The sequence below is a fragment of the Saccoglossus kowalevskii genome, chromosome 14 (genome assembly GCF_978046115.1).
Source record: "Saccoglossus kowalevskii chromosome 14, keSacKowa6.1, whole genome shotgun sequence".
Lineage (NCBI taxonomy): Eukaryota > Metazoa > Hemichordata > Enteropneusta > Harrimaniidae > Saccoglossus > Saccoglossus kowalevskii.
Genome location: NC_140654.1, coordinates 20,435,427 through 20,456,259, shown reverse-complemented (window position 1 = coordinate 20,456,259; position 20,833 = coordinate 20,435,427). Strand labels below are relative to the sequence as shown.

General features: G+C 35.3%; 1 protein-coding gene across 1 annotated transcript; it reads left to right on the top strand.

The window, feature by feature from the left end:
* The first annotated feature begins 1,076 nt into the window (after window positions 1-1,076).
* Window positions 1,077-8,201, top strand: LOC146734542 (beta,beta-carotene 15,15'-dioxygenase-like). Its single transcript, XM_085507507.1, has 8 exons — window positions 1,077-1,171; window positions 1,597-1,766; window positions 1,970-2,111; window positions 2,820-2,913; window positions 3,276-3,390; window positions 3,742-3,877; window positions 4,261-4,466; window positions 8,020-8,201. The coding sequence occupies exons 1-8, from the start codon at window positions 1,077-1,079 to the stop codon at window positions 8,199-8,201; spliced, it is 1,140 nt and encodes a 379-aa protein (XP_085363633.1).
* Window positions 8,202-20,833: the final 12,632 nt, after the last annotated feature.

The following is a 20,833-nucleotide window of genomic DNA, read 5'->3' as shown; positions in this document are numbered from 1 at the left end:
CTGGTCAAATAGTCATCACAGTTTCAGGCGTTATCATATGACCGAACGATTAATCTCTAAAGATAGCGTGACCGATTCATAGTTATTGGCAGTTCTAACACTTCACATCTCTCTTGGTCACCATCGACCAAACACTTACAGGTTGGTACTATATTATTTAAACGTGACATTGTTTTTAATTTAAATATGATTTGGCGGCACAAAATATAGACAGAATATGCAATATCTGATCAGTGTGAAATTCCCCAGCTGGTCACATTGGTCCGCCCAGAACTCATTTGGACAGATAATACGTAAGATCACAATAGTGATTATTACTGTGTTAATTTGTAGAAATTGAAAACGATATTTTTTTAATGATGGCACGTACACATTTACATGAGTTTTCAGAGCTGTGACAGTGGTCATGGGAGTGTTGTTAATTCAACCCACTTAACATTGATGTAACATAATTATGTGGTTTTTCTACTGGCACTCGCGTTTTCTAACGTTCACATATTTCATTTACGTTGAAATGTGGTATATAAGAATCAAATATAATTTTTAACATTGAAGTATTTATCAACTTATCATATTATCGTTGACCGTTACAAAGATCACATTCAAGGACGTTGTCACTTAAACCAATAGTAAAATAAGGCATGGGCAATCCCGTTTGTTTAGCCTATCAGTTCTTATATCTAGTAAACATTGCAGAGCAGCAAGATTATCATTAGATCTCATAAAATAACGCGAGATATATTCATATTCCAATCAACTATCGCGCGACATAGATAATTCTTTTTACCTCCATGACCACACTGAAATTCAAAAGTGGCATTTACGGAAGAATTTAGCGAATCTGTGGACGATAGTTACGAACAACGCGTATAACACGTACTATGAAGTCGAACGCGACAAAAATACCACACCCTAGTTTTTACCGATAACCGGCTTACGCTGATATCCTGAGTGATATCATGTATATGACACCACCTATCCCATGTTTCGGTACCCCTGAACACAAAAATCAAAACTGTTAATGCACAAAGTGGTATGATCGCTCGAAACGCAGCGATATGCCCTTACCGAAAAAAATGTCGGAAACCATCCGCAAAATCTGCAACAGTGAGAAATATCGTTTCAAAGTAGCTCAGTATATACTCTTTGAGGTAAACACTAAGACATTCAGGTACTTGCAACTCGCCAAAATGTTGCTCGATTCTTAAAATTCTTACAAAGCTGCAAAGGTCAAAATTTCCAGAACTCATCTCTTTTTTAAAAAAAAATATCTGGATCCGTTTTACGACGAAATAGGCAATTTCCAATAAAGCGCGGAGTTTGCAGAATATTCGGTGTTCGGTAAACTTCGACGGTTTCTATGTCAATACCACTTAGCGTGGCACACCTAGCATATACAATTAAGCCCATTAACACCTTAAACAATAGGCGTTGCCAGTCTGTTGTATTAGTAGTCTGAGCTTAAAAAGAACTGATAACATTACTGACCTCGTCTGAGATTTTAAGCGTTGCACTTAATATGTTATATGTTAACAGAAACATTAAACACGTTAAGATTACTGATACTCCTGTTAACATATGTCATATTGCTTTCAGGATGTTATCTCGTATGCTATTCAAAATGATTGTGTCATGTCTGTTTGCATCTATGGCAAATTGCTGGGATGTACCAGACAACATATACGATACTTACTTCGGGACAATCTCGAGGGAACGACCGTATATGCCGACTGAAATACATGGAGAGATACCAGACTGGATTGAAGGTATGACAAGTATTGAAAGGGCGGTGGTCGTCGCGCAGCGCGTGTTCGGATTTTATGTAAATAAACAATGTATTTTACACGCGTTGTATACGTCGCTATGAGTCCCCCTTTAATGTTACGCATAAGCTCATGGGTACAATTAGTTAATAAAGTCGTGATTAAAACGTAATTTTTCAGTAATGTACACTTACAAAATTTTACAGGGTACTTTTTAAAGCAGTCTGGTGGTACATATGGTAACTGGAATAACCCTGAACTTGGATCCAAAATTACCCACGCGTTTGATGGATTAGGAACAGTGGCATCGTTTAAAATGCGTGATGGTATGGTGGAATACGGAACTAAGTATGTTATATATCAATCGATTCACCCATATTCTCTTCAGTAATAAAATGATTAAACTGGTATTAGTTCTATGCTAGCGGGTTCGCTTGCATTGTCTCGTCTTATATCAGGCATCGTATAATGACGTGTGTTTTGTTCTGAGTTTGGAAGAATGAAACTTACCAACGTTCTATTTATTCCTAATATTTTGCCCCCATATTTTCGTCGTTGTTGATGATAGTACAGTTAGATGAACATGTCAACAAATAAATATGACTTCGATTGATGTGACAGTGTGATAATCGATATTTCTCGATTTCAAATTCTTCTTAAATTCGAGTGAGTGTTATGCTCAATCATTTAGTTTCGGAATTCACATGCAATTCATAAATGGATGGCAGCTTCAACAACACGCTTTCCTGTAAAATGTTTACGATATTGCGTTATTGTCTTTTATAGTCAATATAAATAATATCTATTTAGTATATTCAGCCTCACGTCTTTCAGGGTGTATGTTTGAAATCGCGACGTTTCAAGTGATACCTTAAATGGTAGTCGTCACGCTCCGCATGCGCGAGATATAGGTCAAAAACAAAAACATCAATACTGGTTAATTATCGAAATTGTGAATACTATGGCTCAACATGAAGCTAGATTTGTGCTATTTGTAAACAACGAGCATTTTCCGTGAAACCACATTAGTACATTTGTGTATGTTCATTTTTCCAGATTTTATTTGACTCAAAACTATAAAACGTGGGATTATTATGAATGGGATATGGATGTATCTAAGGTCGCTTGGGCAACGACGTATTCTCCTATTGTATGTATAGTTAAATCTATAGTTACCTGAGTGAACATGAGTACTCGGTCTCTTGAATTGCGACAGGAATTGAAAATCCATTAAAATAAGTCGCACAGTCTTCGTTATACCAGAATAAAGTAATGATGTAAATGGGTCTAAGTGACGCATGTGCAGCTGACACAATCGATATTGTTTTCATTTGTAGTCTTCATTGGATGGGAACTGCTTTTTTTACATATTTGATATAGTCGATTTGAAAGCAATGTCCCACATATCTACACCATTTTCACATTACTGAACACTTCCTCACGCCGACTTATAAAGAAACACAATATGCCAATCATTCTTTACTGTTATTCTGAGTTCACGTTCTCATGTAGCACCAAGAACAGTTCGAAAAATGGTCCATTTTCAGCGATTATTCTGCCCTTAATCCAAATATTGCTTTCTGGAAGATTGGAGATAATGTCGAAACCGTGACAGAAGCTAGTTTTGGTTAGTTACCGGTATAGTTTTTAAAATCTCTGTGTATATGCATTAAGACTGTACAACTACGGTGGTGAAACATAACAAATATTGGGTTGTAATATTGGAGTTAAAGCTATGTTGGTTAAAGCTATGGAGTTATGATGGACAATAAGCCGTAAACAGCGTTTGTAAATTATATTTTTTGAACAAAATCAAACGACAGCAGCAAGACGAACGAGGCACATTAAACGCACAATTCATTTTGTTAGTTTTGACGTACATTTGATCACAGCGCAAGGCTGAATTTTTCCGAATCTATCTATCTAATTTCCTTATTGCCTGTGCTTGAATATATACATGTTAACATGTCATTCATAGGACTATGGATCGATCTTGAGACTCTTGACACCAAGGGAGCATATCCGTTCAAAGATGTTAACTTCGGGCTGCCTCCATATATGGTGAATTTGAATAATCCGGCACACGAACACACTGACGCTGACGGTGTAACACTGTAGAGTTCTGCACTCATGTTTGATATGCGTGATAGTGAAAACATCAATGCGTGGTATGTATAATATAAAGTAAAATATATTGTATATAAGTGCATATTGTTATTCTGTCACAGAGGGCGCACTAGCTCTGCAAAAAATGTTTACAAGTAATAGGCACGAGACCATGCTTTGTGTGGAGGTTCCCGAGATGAGTGGACTGCGCAAAAATTCAAATGTATAAAATAATGTGCCCGAAAAAGATTTCCCAAAATAAACCACAAACAACTGATGCGTCAATATAATTGTGTTTGTACAACACAAACACAATGACTTAATTAAATAATTTATTCATTAAGTTTTTATGCAGTGTCGTGAATAAATTTATTCATTAATATATTCAAAGGCGAATGGTGTATAAAATCCAGAATGACGAACGGATACCTTTAGCGTCTTACTTAGCAGGCGGTCCCTTCAATCTGAGCCAGTGCGTGGATGATGGTTACCCCGACTTTGATCTACCCGGTGGTTACCTCCATTCTTTTGCTATAACTGAGAATTATTTTATTATTCCAACATCGAATTTTTTCATGGATGTATGCAAAAACCTACGTGAGTTGACTATAGTGTTTACTACATTGGTATTTGTATAACAAAATGAAATAACCAAGAAGTCAGACTTTTTTTACAGAATACACAAGTACTGAATAAATAATCATTCCTCACTTTTTTTTCACAAAACAATTCTGTTATTTAAACATTTATGCACGTTTATCATGGACTTGAATCTTTAACATTTGTTCACTTGCTAAACATTGATGTTTTTTTTCAATCGATGTAGATTTGTTAGCGTGGTTTCGATAATCAACATTATCATTCTGCACATGTTTTTAAAGCTATGATATTACTGAAACACAATTTACAGACACTGTGAAATGCAACTGGTTCGGGAGATCATGATGCGTGATTCCCTTTGAAAAACGTTATTGCCACGTAGGGATAATTCTGAAGGGCGACTATGAATTCGCACATTTTCTGAATGAAATTGTACGCATACAGCACAATGTATATTACAGTGTATATGCTGGAAAATGCATCTCAACACACTATATGTTTACTGCTCACTTGATTGAATGGAGTCAACCTTTCTCTCCCTAACTGTGGCCTTCTTCAGTGACTACAAATGATAATGAAATTGTATCATTATAACTGAAAATAACAGGCAAAATATAAAATGAAAACGAAATAAATCTCAAAAAATGTGAAATTGTAACAAAGAAAACTAAAACAAATGCTGTAAAACATCATGCCGCAGGGGTAGGAGTGTATGATAATAGCTCTTAGCGTATGATGCGCCCTCACTGTCCACTATTGATCCTTTGGTGTATGGGTAGTTTGCTTGCAGCCATTTTTCCATCGAAATGGTTCTAGTTTTTTGCGTAGCTTGTTTTCGCATTTATTTATTTTTTATTACGCCTATAAATAACATGTCGTTTATAGGGTGGTCGATGCTATTGAAATGTATGGCTACTGATGTGTCTAGATTGAGTCATACTGTTGCAAGTTGGTTGTTAAATCTGGTTCTGAGTCGTTTCTTTGTCTCCCCTACGTATGTGATTAAATATATTACATTTCTAATGTTGCATTTTATGTGATAATTTACTCTGATAAATGCTAGTTTTGTGTGAACATTTACATATTTAACATCAAAAACTTCAATATTAAACAAATACCACGTTCCCATCTTTACGTACTGAATCAGTCACCAAGTTGTCAAAAATGCCATCTCGGATCAACATAATGTTACCTGTCGGATCAATATGAATTCTGACATAATATTTTTTAAATGATATGCAAATGTGGTGAATATGTCGTCTATGAAACATAAATTATACAAAGTGGTTGGATGATGGTGAACATGATAATAGTAATGTGTGGAGATTTGTCCATGTATTGCCAGGCGCATTAGTTATTGTTGTTAAACTGAAAACTATTGTTATTAAGTATAAGTGTTAGCCAATTGGTAATGTTAGAGGTTGATGGAAGTAGAACCTGTCTAAGATCAACTGTCTACTTGGGGTTTTGTATAGTGTTAACTTTGTTAAACCTAGTTGTTCAAAATTGAATTTAGAAAACCATCATAGCAAAGAATAGCTAAATCAAATTTTAAATAAATGACACTATCCAGCCATATTTATTGACTAGAAAGTTTTTAAACCAAGTAAAATATACACACTGAATGGTGACAAAACCCAAAATAGATGCACATGTATTATTTACACTCTTATGCAATAGAGCGCCGACCCAAAATACTCGCCAAAAACATTTTCTTTAAATACACGTTCATTTCTATAAGGTAATGTTCTAAAAATGTGCTTTACTCTATTTTTACACGTTTTATACGAGTTTCGCGTGTTTAACAACCGACCAATACAACCACACTCCGGATTATTTTTGTGCACACTTTCGCTACCACGGTTGACTACTACTATCAACTCCCTCTTTTCACGTTACGTTGTTGTTAAATTATTATTTCCTACACTGACACTAACAACAATAACACAAGCAATATTTAGGTTTGTGGGTCGCACATGCATAGCGATTGCGAGGTTGTAGCCTGGGCTGAAGAAAAACATCAAAAGACTCCCAGGTCCCAGTGAATATTTAAGATAGTTACACTGAATACAAACTAGCAGCCTGTTGGCTGATATAGCTCCGCTGTTTGTGATGCATGCTCTGAAAGCAATGACTAAAAAGCAATTTAAATTTAATGCTAGCGTCTTTAATATCGCAAGACACCAACTTTCTTGATTTTGTTGAAGAGAATATTTCACTAAAAGTAGAGATTTTAAGATATCTTTACGAAATGGACAAATCTAATAGAGGTCTACCCAAGCTGCATGTGTACAAGTATCGAAGAATTTGGACTACTGGTTTTGAAGGACAAGTCAAAAATATGTTTTTTACCAAAAATGACAAAATTATTCACTAAAATTAGAAAATTGAAGATATCGTCATGAAATTAACAAATCTGACTGAGATCCGCCCAAGGTACCTACAAATAAATTTACAAAGCAATCAGGTTAGAGGTTTTCAACAAGAAGTTGAAAATAACATTTTTACGAAAAATGACACAAATATTCACTAAAATTAGAGATTTGAAGATATCGTCATGAAATTACAGAATCTGACAGAGATTCACCCAAGGTACCTACAAATAAAGTTACAAATTAAGCAATTGGATTAGCAGTTTTCAAGAAGAAGTTGAAAATAACGTTTTTGACCAACAATTACAAAAATATTCATCAAAATTAGAGAATTGAAGATATTGTCACAAAATCAACAAATCTTACAGATGTCCACCTGATATACCTACATATACAATATCAAAGCAATTGGACAAGCAGTTTTCAAGGAGAAGTCGAAAATATAATTTTTTAACAAAAATGACAAAAATATTCATCAAAATTAGAGAATTGAAGATGTCGTCACAAAATCAACAAATCTGACAGAGGTCCACCTGATGTACATACATATACAATATCAAAGCAATCAGACTAGCAGTTTTCAAGGAGAAGTCGAAAATATAATTTTTTACCAAAAATGACAAAAATATTCATCAAAATTAGAGAAATGAAGATATCATCACGAAATGAACAAATCTGAGAGAGGTCCACCCAAGGTATGTACATACCAAGTATCAAAGCATTTGGGCTAGCGGTTTTCAAGAAGAAGTCGAAAATAGCATTTTTGACCAAAAATGACACAAATATTCGCTATAAATAAGACAATTGAACATATCCACATGAAATGAACAAATCTGAGAGAGAACCACCCAAGGTACCTTCCTAGAAAGTTTCACAGCTATACAGTTTGTGGTTTATAAGAAGAAGTCAAAAATGTAAAGTTGACGACGGCGACGGCGACGACGACGGACGCCGACGGACAATCAGTAATACTATAAGCACCGCTCGACTTCGTCGACAGCGGAGCTAAAAAAATCAACTCTACGAACAAAATATACGACAACATTAAACGAAATGGTTGACCTTATCAGGTGCAATCAGACAAAGTGGTTAGCAGGCGAATAACACATTGTGGCGACAAGCTAATACAATTAAATGTTTATGAGTTTTATAGCATTTTATGTTGCTGTGTATATTAGGTAAACGTCAGCGCTTTCACGATAATTCATTCGCCAAATATCTACCAGCCAAATCACCGAGTGAAAAGAAGCAACGAGGATATGGATCAAGCTTCGCTGACGTAATCATACAGACACATCACGTGATCCTGAAACCCGCAACAACTCATTGTGTACAACTTGCCATTATGATTCATGAATAATTACCACGTGACGTCTTAATTTAAAAACTACAGGAGTTGTAATTCAAATATTCAATCTAGTCATTAGTAATACCTGTACAAAAATATTCAATTGTGAGCAAATTCATTAATCGTATAAACAATTGACAGAACAAAGTCTGGGCTAAGTAAATGTTATCGAAGTAGAATGAAAATATAAGGCAAATTTCAACAATGCATTCCATTTTATTTGAGACTAATGTATTGTTGACACTAGGTTTCAATAAAAATTAAATAAAAGGTTACTTCTGGTCCACTAACCTATATGTTCGACATATAAATGTGTCCAGTTGTTGGCGTACGTGCGGAACATGGGACTGGAACAAGCAAACGTTAGTGGAAGGTAACAAGGTCACCCATGCAGTCAGATTATTTACAACCATTTCTCTATGAAATCTTTGTTCTAAAACGTCACGCTTGTGGGACCTTTTACTTCGCAGGCATATTATTCAACAGTGTTGGCGAGTCTCGCCATTTTCCCCCATGAACGGCTTATTTAAATATGAATGCACATACACAGTCTAATGTTGCTAGATAATTAGAGTTCAAGCCAATATGTCTCGCGGTACATTATTTTGTCACCATCTGGCTCGTCTTCCATTATTTATTTAGTCGAGTTTTTTAGTATAAATTCCCTGCTAATTCAGGTTGATGGAGTCCGACCTGGTTCATTAAATTCGATGAATGATTACCGGCTTATCAAGAATAATTCATTCATTCAAACATATGTTAATTGTGGATAATAAACGCAGAAATTGAGATACATTAAATGCAGTACAATTACGGTTATTCAATTGTCGCTATGTGTACTTTATTGGTCAAAATGTCACGTGACACTGGTCAGGCCGAGCATAAGCGAAACACCTTTTGGAATATTCAACAAGTGCGTGGGAATCATTAGTTTCTAGTCAAAACATTTGTTTATTGCACTCAAAAATTGTCAGTACTCAACCAAGCTTCCTATCGAGTGTTGAAGTCAAAGAAATAAATTGGTTTTGATTTTCAGTAAATGGATTTTATTTTCGTTAGTAATCCGCCATTGCCGATAGAAAATCCGTGAGGATGTGTTTAACTCTTCTACTGCCTATCAGCAGTTACATGGCTAAGTATACAGTGGCGTAGCGACCGGAACAGCATACATGTATACAAGGTTATTTTTTTCAGTTTCGCCGCTACTGCTCGCCGATTAACTGTCACTTTGCGTAAAGACCGGTAATATAAGCGACCCAGATTTTCGTGAAAATGATCAGCACTAGAGGGCGCTGTTTGATCTGGATGGAGTAATATTATTACAGTGAAATATTGATGTGCCCTTACATTTACGGCGGATCAAAATCATGTCTTTAAAAACACGTTGAAATCAATTTTTCGAATATTTTTGTTCAGTTCGTAACGATCAGTAAACAACCACATTGGATATAAGGATGAATTTTGGCACAGTTATCATTGAAAAGACGATTCTATAAATTCTACGTAATCACCTTCCTGTATGCAAATAAATAGTAAGCGCGAAGAAAATTCTACAGGTGTCATGAAATGAATCTGCCATTTATTTATTTGCGTACATGTCCGCTAAACTCCGTAATACACATTTCATAGAAATCACATTATCAGGACAGTTTTAAAATTCGGGTAATTTGTTGTCTTTCCAGCTACTTTAATGTTTTATAAATGATAGAAATGTTAAACCTTGCGTACATGAAATTTATGTGAGACACAATTGCCATAGTACTATTTCTAGTGTTAATTGTGAAAAAATACCGTATAAGATCAGATAATTAACTCGTTTATTGAAAATAAATAAATCACGAGAATTCAGTAATAACCGTAGTATATTCATGAAAAGGGGTGCAATTCCTATCCTGTGAAACAAAACGTCCTGCGTTTTGAAATTCAAATTGTTCAATTGAATATGCAAATTGGCGTATTGATGAATGCTTGGCGAAGTTTTGAAAACAGAAAATTGCTGCAATTTTTGAAATAGCTTGTGTTTTACTGAATGAGCGAACTGTAGATTTATTTACCATTGCTGACTTAGGTTAAAAGGCGGTAGTCGTCGCGCCACGCATGGACGAGATATATGGGTCTCATATAAGCAAATATAGCGACTTTGACTGTTGCGCAACGAGTATAAACTAAGACGTTACCAAGCTTCAATTAGGTTTGTTTTTGATGATTGGAAGGTATCGAAGGAGTCGCCGGCGGTAATAAGTGCAAGTTGCGCCCAGTTCAAACCTCATACTTGTGATTTTCATTAGAAAAGCGCATTGAATTGTTGGAAAATCAATGTGTATCAACACAAATGTAGTACATGCGCAGCGCGACGACCACCTCCTATTAAACTATTATTGGATAATGTGAGTTGTACACCAATTTGTCATTCATTTTTAGTGAGTGGCAAACTAACATGAATTAACATTGTTATAAAGCGAACTAAATAAAATAATCCTGATGAACCAAATTTGAATCACGGTGAGAACAATATATAGATATTATGTATATAGTATGCATAAAATTACAGTACACTTATTTCTGAACAAATCTTGTCCCAATACATCTTAGCCCATAAAGTATTAACATTAGGTATTTGTTATCGCTACAATGAACAAAATAATTTTCATCATTAACACTGTATATTTATACTAAAAAATAGTTGTACATTGTACTTCTTAAAACAGGGTATCATTGAACCGATATCACCTTGATGTCAACTGGAATTACGACACATAACAACCCGGGAAACCAACCTCATTATTTTAGTATTCATTACTAAAATGCATATAGTTATGACAAGTATCTTGAAAATAAGTCGCCAACTTATTATGCAAATCGATTTGTACGTGAATCATATCACATAATCTACACAATTTCAGCATACCTCCTTATTGCATTCTAACCTAATTTAACCTTGCTGCATGCACATACAGCACATATACATTTACGAGAACGAATACGTAACATATTGAATATATCACGTGACGTCGGGATGTGAATGAAACGAGTACATTAATTAACAATATATAATTAGGATATTTCCATGTTAACATTTAGAATTGTTTGACTAATTTGATTTAATTAGCAATTGTATCACTTACATATCGGTATTATTTGATAAGATAATAGCTAAATAAAATGTTCGCATCTACAACTTTTATATTGTTTGTCACGAGGTCAATCTTTAGTTGTCTTTCTTGTATATATCTATATAGTGGTACACAGTGCAGTCATGTATATTTGCATAACAATGGTGGTGCTATCACAGTGCAGAAGGGTGGGCCACCCCCGTATTTAAAATAGATGCGCCATTATCCGAAGTGTGGCTAGTGGCAAACCATGATTGGCTGAATTTAACTATTTACGTTTGGCAAGGTGAAGTGCACAAACACAAAGAGTATGCCAGTATAATGGAGTTCATGGTAGATTAACAAAGATGTAAACAGAATTGCTATAAGGGCCACCCTCTCCGTTCGGTGTACACTGAACTGAAGAATCATACGTATTGTATGTTTTGCAAGCGGTGCAACTTGATGCGCACCATCCTCCATTCTGAACCGCAAACATTCCGTAACCATGATCTAGAGCTACGGAAGCACATTTCTCAATAGGATTTATGCGTGTTTTGTAGTATCCATCGAGTCGTGAATCAGTACCTTCAAGGGTAGGGATAGCACGTGCATATGTGTCAGTAAAACACCCAATTAATAAGTAACCTGTAAAAAAAGGACACAAACGCATGTATCTAGAAAAGATTGAAAATATTGATTTTGAAATTAGTCTAGTAAACATACTAGTAGCCAATATACTTACCACATCTCGCTCCGGTACATGGACATAATGGTATATTATATAACGAGCAAACATCACCACAATTAGCAGAGCATGGTGTTTCTGCTGTGACTGCAATATATTATAAGACATAGTGTTACATTGTATAAGATACATATGTGTTATAGCATGCTTCTATGTAACTGTGGTGATTTATTTCTTTCAATGTATAAATAGATAAGTTTATATTAATTAGGTTCACATGTTAGTAATGCGACAATGCACTCATTTGGAAATACGCTTACCTGTTTGAATTGAGAATATAGTTGTTTTTTTGTCATTGCCTGTAATGATGTTAGTATTATAATAGGTTTCTTAAAAATTCGATACAATTTTATTCAACAATAACACAACTAGGTATATTATGCGTGTTAAGGTAGAGATGCAGTTTACCTGACAGGGATTTTAATTAGTTAATTAGGAAACCAAGATGACCTCCCTTGTCCACAAAACTATATATTTTCGGAAAGCTTATTGTATGAATTTTAAAATTGTGTTATTATTATTTTTTATGGACACTGTAGTTTGAAATATGCACAAAAATGTGCTTTTTTGGTCAAAAGTGATTTAAAAAAAATTAGCTTCTAAACAATGCTTCTGTTTCCTGTCAAAATTGGTTTATGGGTACTTCTGTTTACTATGAAGAAAGTGCCGTCTTGAAAACTGTCTATCAGTTGTCAATTTTGCAGGGCAGCAGCTCAAATTTCACTACTTCAAGTTTATTCATAAATTAACACCCAGGCTAGTTGTCTGTACGATTGTTGTAACACTGTTCAACCAAAAACAATGCTCCGACGGCGTTTTGAAGATAAACACATTGTCAATCATTTGTGAAAATTTCAAAACAAAAGGTCAAAGCGTCTAGGAGCTATTTTTTTTTAAAGTTCTGGGATGTGCACTAAAAAGAAGCTGAGATAATTGCTAATTTGCATAACAATTCACTCAGTAAGAATTTTGCTAATGCTCATAATTAAAAAGGCTGTAACAGTTTCAAATTTAAATGTATTACCGTTTTGTTAAAAGTTAAATACAGTGCATAATATGGAGATCCCGTCATTTCTTTTTTTCATCATGTTTCTTTTTTATTATTTATGTACAGCCTTGCTAAATCTTGCTAAGCATTCAAAAGAGAGAATGTTTGCACCTGTTATCTATATTTTAAAATCGTTTTTTGAGTATGTTCCACTATTCACAATTCTACAAAATTTTAACAGTCTATAGCCAAGACTGTTTGGATAATAAAAAGCAAAAAAAAAATTCACTCCCAAGTGCCCACGAACCTGCATCTCTACCTTAATACAACATCAATCCTATCTCGCCTTTTAAAAATATCCTAGGCCAAGGCGAACATTCTTACGAAAAAAGAGGAGTTTTTGACGTAATATCAACTACTATATTATGTAAACGCTTACCTTTTTGCAACGCCCATTGTTCCTGCACAGTTGAGAACATGGTTGTTTCGTTGTCAATGCCTGTGATGATGTTAACATTTAAGATTGATACAACTTCGAACTCATTTTTTCAACAATGAGTACTTATATTATGCGTGTTAACATTATAATATCAAACTTATATTTGTGAAAAACAAACATTGTATAAGTGTAGTTTTGTTTTCACGATTTTCTAAAATATCAGGGTCAAATTATTGAAATTCACCACTTGTTTGCCTGTATAATATGCATTAACGTGCTTATTTTATTTGTAACTTCATACATACCCATCGTCTCTATAGTGGATTGTGCAGATGAGGAGATCTGCGATGGCTTACTTTCACGTGTGGCTCTTAACATTCTTGTTTGCAAATCCGCCTCTATTGTATTCTTCTCAGTGGTTGGATTGTATGTTATATCCTTGGTTATGCCTGATGTTGCCGAAACGGTGAAACCAGTGTGCATAAATGAATATTTTGCACGTGAGACAATTCTGCAGTCTGCATATATGGAAAAATATGGAAAATAAGTGGTGCCTATACATAACCATGGCAACTCAAACACATTATGATAGTGAGCGCTATACTGTCCATTACCACAAAACACATATACTACTTGTACACATAATGTCGAGGGATGGAATACAAAAATCGCCGTTGGTGCACTCCAAGGGCCATGATTGTTTAAGGCGGAAGACGCCAGGCTTCCTGCAAGACATATGAACAGTTACTACAGGGATGAAGAATTATGTTGTGTTTAGTTCAAGCAATGATACTTTGACCATCTAGACATACAGAGGTGTCGACAGTACGTATGTGGAATAATAGGCAAACATCGAGAGCGGGTAAGTCGGGAACGGGAATGAACACTAGAGCTCAACCTAAAGAGCGAAAAGGATCCCCCGACAGAGAAAGTGAAGATATAATCGACAGGCCGATGTTTGATGCTGACAATTTCTATGGAAACCAACACATGTTAGAAATTATATCCCACTAAGTATCGCTAAGATAGTGGAACAAATTGTCGGGGTGATGGTTTCGAGTCGGATTGGGTTGGTGTGAGTTCTGTTTCGGACCAGGAGTGAGAGAAAAACGGCTTAATTCTGCAGTTGGGGTACTTTTGACTCACTTGGCTTCAGCTTGAGGTGCCGGGTCGTAACGCTTGCAGACGCACACAATGATGAAGAAACACCAAAATTACTTAGTTATAAATATATTGATGAGATAAGACGTGACTTTTAAATACAATGGTTGTTGATACTTAGGCTAACTGAACGCAAGAATACGGATTCGTGTAGAGAGTTGGCTGTGTTGCGACGTGTCGGGGAAAGGACTGGATCTGGATCCAATGTGCGTCCTGTGATACACGTAGTTGAGCACGTAGAGCTGGCGGTCCGTCGTAGGTGCTATGTCAGTCGGTTGCTACTCTCTGCCTCCGCCTCCTTGCCCTCAGTATGCTGCCCGTAGCCCAGTTCGACTCGTTGTGTGTACTAACCCTCTAAGGGTTAACTTCTATCATGCGTCAGCTGCACTTAAGCCAGTGTTTGTAATTGAAAACAATACGCTTCGAATATTAATTACAATATTTGATTAGCGCTAATTAATGAAAAGGAAACCACTATTACAATAATTGGCAATTAAGATAAATGAAAACAATACATCTCGGATGTTGGTTACCATGTTTGGTTAGCATTAATTATTAAACAAAAGACCGCTGTTACTATACTTGGCGATTGAGATAAATTACGCTGTACCAGTTTCCCAAGTTCAAAGCCGGTGGAGATGATTAGACTATCACCTGCTGTGCCTAATTAATGTGCCCATTGTCTCAGCTACTAATCCTCTATAATGATACGGGTAACGAGAGCTGGTACTGAACAATTGATTCGTTAAACATATACCATGACAAAGGAAAACAAATCAGCTGGCGACATATCATGAACTTTCACATTGGAGATGCGACAGTGAATAGCGCTGGAAAATAAATATACCTAAAAAAAAACTCCTAACAACTTCCTAACATGGCGGAACTGAAAAATATGAAACGTCCTCTTTTCCGGTATCAACTAAACTAAAACATAATATATACGAAAACTGCTAATAACTTCCTAACAAAATGATAGTGTGACGTAGTAGTTTTGAGCCCATAAATCAGTGGGTTAATGTTTGACTAATGATAAGTTCTAACTTCTTTTGATTCAAACATCTGTCTTCACTACATATGCGAATATGACACGCCCCTTTGATATGTATACGTAAAAATACATGAAGGCAATTGACAGTAAGTATCGTGTTCCATAAAACAGTACCACGAGTTATCCCATCTGTTATATGTATAAGTGGTGATTATTTCAAAATAGGAAAGCGAGTTCTAATGAAATAAATGCTTTTAAATATCACATGAGTTAGGATTAATCAAGGATAGTTTGCAACGATAATATACACATGTTTTAAATTCTAATCCTATCTGCTTTTCTTACAAATTAAAGTGGAACCTGACAGACAGATACTAGAAGAAGGCCACCCCAGGAAACGTACATGTACATTGTAATTATGTTGCAGGCATTCAAACAAAAATCTTACAATAATAGCCACAATTATGTGATAAACGTAATAACATGACTGAATGAGTCGCAAATGATTTACTAACGGTTGCTGAAATATGTTGTTTACTTTGATCACCTTGTTATACAATAAAATTTGTAATAAAATTATGTCATACTCTATAATAATGTTATCGCACGAAGATTCTTATCTGTATCGTGTTTCAAGTAAACCATGTGAATTACACACTTCATACAGTTCATAACTGATTCCCTGTACGCATGTCTCTAACTCATATTGCAATTCAATGTTTAATTTAATCAAGTTCAATATTACGCGGCGTCTTTGCTCTTTGATGTCTTCTTGATTGTTGTAGGTAATCCCGTCAGTCTGAATTGTTATACGCATTTGGGAGTTCTCATGGGAGTGTTACGACACGCCCTTTTTCCGAAATATCATTTTCACTACTTTGAACATGAATGAAGGTTTAAATCTACTCGCAAACTGTCATCTGTCAAGAGAGTCTGAGCTGAGCTTCTCAGATGAAGTTTTCATCAAACAGCTCAATATCCTAAATTTCGGAATTAACATCACAAGTATAGGGTGGTTATAACACAAATATACACTCTCACCCAGGGTGACGGTAGTGCCGATATACAACAATTTTACCTATATTTTATTGCTCAAAGTCGAGGACACTGATATCAATAGTTCATGGAAAGAACATTTTGAATTGAACATCGCTTGAACTTATAACAGATGAGATGGTTTGGAGGGATAAACAAATATAGTATTGTTTTATGGAACATAATACTTACCATCACGAGTTATGTATTCGTACGTATACAGATCAAAAGGGCGCATCAATTTACATATGTTGTAAAAATATAAGATGAAACAAAAAAATTGAACACAGCCGTCTGACATTTTGAAAGATATTCCTGAAAACCACCATAAGGTCGAGGGCCGACTGATGTTTGTAAAATTATGCCAACAGAGAGGGCAAATAATGTCAAAGCGTACAGATTTATATCTCAAAGCGTGCCGACTTATATCTCAACAAACCGGAGGCTACGTTGCAAAATATAAATATCAGCAAAAAAGGTTTACAAATTATAGCGTTTAACAATTTTCTTTTGTATACAACTGCACCGGTCTACTCTGGGTATAAATAAGAAGGGGCTTAGTTTAAAGAGAATAACAATAGGGACAGAACAATGAATGGATTAGAGTTCAGTAATTATTTGTCTATATTACAAACAATTGACACACGTACAAAATTACACCAGGTTAACGGGGGTAAATGTCGAATTTAATTTCAACACTGAATTGTTATTGTTCAACATTCACTATAAAATACAGGCGCTTTTAAAGTTGAAAGCTGAACAGAATCACACAATCACAACCACACTGTCCTCCACCAAATGTACGAAATTACTCAGTGTGGCGTTATAAGAAACTTGACACAAAATGACAACCATGTCTTCTTATTTAAACATCGAACAGTTTGTAACATACATCAGATACTAATACGAACATATATACGTTTAGCTTGCACTTGAATTGTGTGGAAATGGGGAAATACTAATAACCTTCTTAACAATAATTTCAACGCTAATACATCACATGAACAAACATATAAATATACATTTAAATATTTCCATTGTAGTTAAAACCATTCTGAGGACGTGTAGAAAATATTAAGCACATGCGTCGTATAAGTAATACTTGCCAGTCCTCATAAATCCAAGTATATATACACTGGGGAAAATGAGTATAACTACTCCAATCACAATTGGTAGAATTACGGCATTGCGGTGATCCCGATCACGCGGTTCCATGATTACAGTCTAGGTTATGACAGGCACGTGGTACACGTATGAGGCATCGACGCATGCGCTGTAACATCACAAAAACAGCGAGAAATTTGAGTGATATTGTTATTGTATGAACGCGTTTGAGGTGGTATGCAATGTGATACAATAGAGACAAATGAATAAAAAAATTAGGGTGGCCCATATTGATAGGTCGCTGTGCTGATTAAAGCCATCTATCTCTTAGGATAATTAGTTGATGTAATATCATTAGGTAAACATAGTGTGTAAAAGAATGAGAGATACAAATTAATTGTCGCCCAGCATTGAATAGAATTTCCTTACAGAGACACGTTTGCAGGTTTCGTTTGATTGTGCGTGTGTAGGTACGAATCGTCATGTTTTTGAATATTATTTAAAGAAAAAATTAAAGATCTTATTCAGACTACACATGTTAACGTTGTATTTACAGCGTATAGTGGACGTGCTTCTCCGTTAATCACAGTACTGCGTCTTTCTTGAGAGACGCAACGTACTAAAAAATTAGAAAGCGATTAAAAGAATACCTGCGTCTTCTAGTTATACTAATGTACATCAATTATACATCAAACAAAACCAACATATATTACATTACATGTGTGTGTAATCTTGGTAAAAATTCGATATACCCTGTATAAATATAACATCTCAATAATGAAATGATTTTGTTATCACTTATTATTAAATATCTGTAGTCTTTACTTTGTCTTTGTTTAACACATTGCAAGACTGAGACACTGAAGGATTTACAATGGAAACTTAATTTGTATATGTTGCTGAATACACAACTTTAATTTTATTTTATTTATAAGTTGGGCGCTTCCAATCATTAATTGCAACACACACACAATGAACAACAACTTCAAGGATCTAGTAGAAAATGATGATGTATATGAGGCCCTTATTCAGAAAGACAGTGATATTCTTATCACCACTGGCCACAGGTCCAATGACACAGTTTCTAGTTACAGACATTTCGAGGTAAATGAAGCTGGACCATACTGGAGCAATTCCTAGTGGTTCACTATATTCCTCCTAGCACATAACAATATTCCCGTATTTGTGTTTGGTTTATTTGTTGGTACATTTCCTTTTATACAAACCTAATGCCTCTGCCTTGACCAATGGAACGTACATTATGTATTCAACTATTATGTGGTCAGTGACTAACTGACTGAAAGACTTATATTCTGTTTAGAGATGAGAGAAAGCTGTAAAAACGGTTTACAAAGCCAAGAAATACAGGCCAAAATTACATGTGCTGTACGTGAAAAGGAAAGGCCACTGAAAAAAACAACAAAAGATCTAACATCATGAGTGTGGCAGACCGCAAATTGTTGATACCAATCTCCTAGAATATTCCAGTGTAAACCCCAAATACAGCGAAGATGCTGGTTTAAGTTTTTCAATTGTCACAGGGTACAGTAAAAAAAACATTGACTGCCAATCTAAAAAATGATTGAGAAGTTTGGAGAGGAATCAAGTGTGGAGCTCGCCACTCCTGGATACCCTCTCTCAGTGGGGAAAAGTGAACCACTTTATCGAGAGTGATGATGTTTACAATAGTTTTGTATTGTGCCAAGTTTTCCCACCTGGTACAACATACATTATGATAATCGTGGTGACGTTTATTTTGTTTTTAGTTAAAAAACGATTAAAAAAAATGATACAAATTATTTAAATTTAATGAGATGGAAGCGTAAGTAAATTTTTTTCTTTAATTTTTCCTTGATTTCCGTCCACCAAATAGGTGTCTTTTTTGAGCTCCCTTTGTTTTGTTTGTAATCCAAAAAAAAATACATCTCCCCGAATTTTACAATCACGACCATAATACCAAATGACTGGGACCAGACTAAAAACATTTTTTGATAAAAATGCATAAATCCGGTGCCCCAATGCATGTACCTAATCAGAGTTGGCATGTTCATACGAATAGGTCAGATTGTACACAATATTGAAATAACCGTTTTTTAATCTTTAATGCCTGATCAGTTCACACCCTAGACAAAAAATACACTCGCAAGTGTGAATCGATCAAACTATTCAAATGTTAGTTCGGTGGAATTGTAGCACAATCTCTGCGATTTGATTGGACAATGCATTGGAGAAAACATCCTATGTATTGCCAAAAAGTCGCACTTAAATACACGTTGCCTGAATATGATCAGCTAAGGAATACAATACTCAAATATTGGCTGGAGAATATGAGGAAGCTGTAGCCTGACACACAAATATGAAACTGAAAAGTGAAACTGAAAGCAATATCGTTCTTGCTTTCAGGGAAATAGAAATTTAATTTACATATAGAAGAAACAATCGGATTAGGTTTCCCCCATATTAACATTATCGGCTTAAATAGCATTGACTAATTTTCCATACTTGAAGTTATTATATGGAAGCAGTAAAGCTGTAACAATATATATATATATTGAAAATTTAAAATGCACCTCACTATCAAAGTAGACCAATGTAGACTAACTTACAATTAAATCAAATTACAATATACTACATCTTCTGCATAATCAATGGTTGTGAAATTAGTTGAGAGTAGAGTGTTGTGATATTCTATTTTATGCTGTACTAGTAATGTATAATGCCTAGTTTGCTAGCAAGGCTTGCCCAGCTTCAGAATTATGATAGATAGCGTATATTGTCATTTCAAATTAATAATCATTTATTCGTGCTTGTGCAAGACGACCGTGAACACGAGTTAGTCAGTTGTCACCCAGCTCTAGGCCAGTATCGTGCGTTGCAGTCCCCTCAAATCAAGCTGAAACCCTTTGTGTCAGCAACATTTGACCCTCAAAATGCAGGAAATAGCGTTTTAGATAAAAAATCTTCCGGGCCCATGCCCTTGATTCCCTAGTAAATTCGCACCCTCGGCACGAGAGATGGTAAGCACATCTTGCCCCCATGCAACATTTCGTGCCGGCGCTAGCACATGTTTTCAAGATTATGTCTGT

Excerpts from the sequence above, each read along its gene's own strand:
- LOC146734542 (XM_085507507.1), top strand. The coding sequence starts at position 1,077 with ATGTCGGAAACCATCCGCAAAATCTGCAACAGTGAGAAATATCGTTTC. Across the intron at positions 1,172-1,596 it reads GTAAACACTAAGACATTCAG|GATGTTATCTCGTATGCTAT; the intron begins GTACTTGCAACT and ends TATTGCTTTCAG. Across the intron at positions 4,467-8,019 it reads GGATGTATGCAAAAACCTAC|GTAAACGTCAGCGCTTTCAC; the intron begins GTGAGTTGACTA and ends TGTGTATATTAG.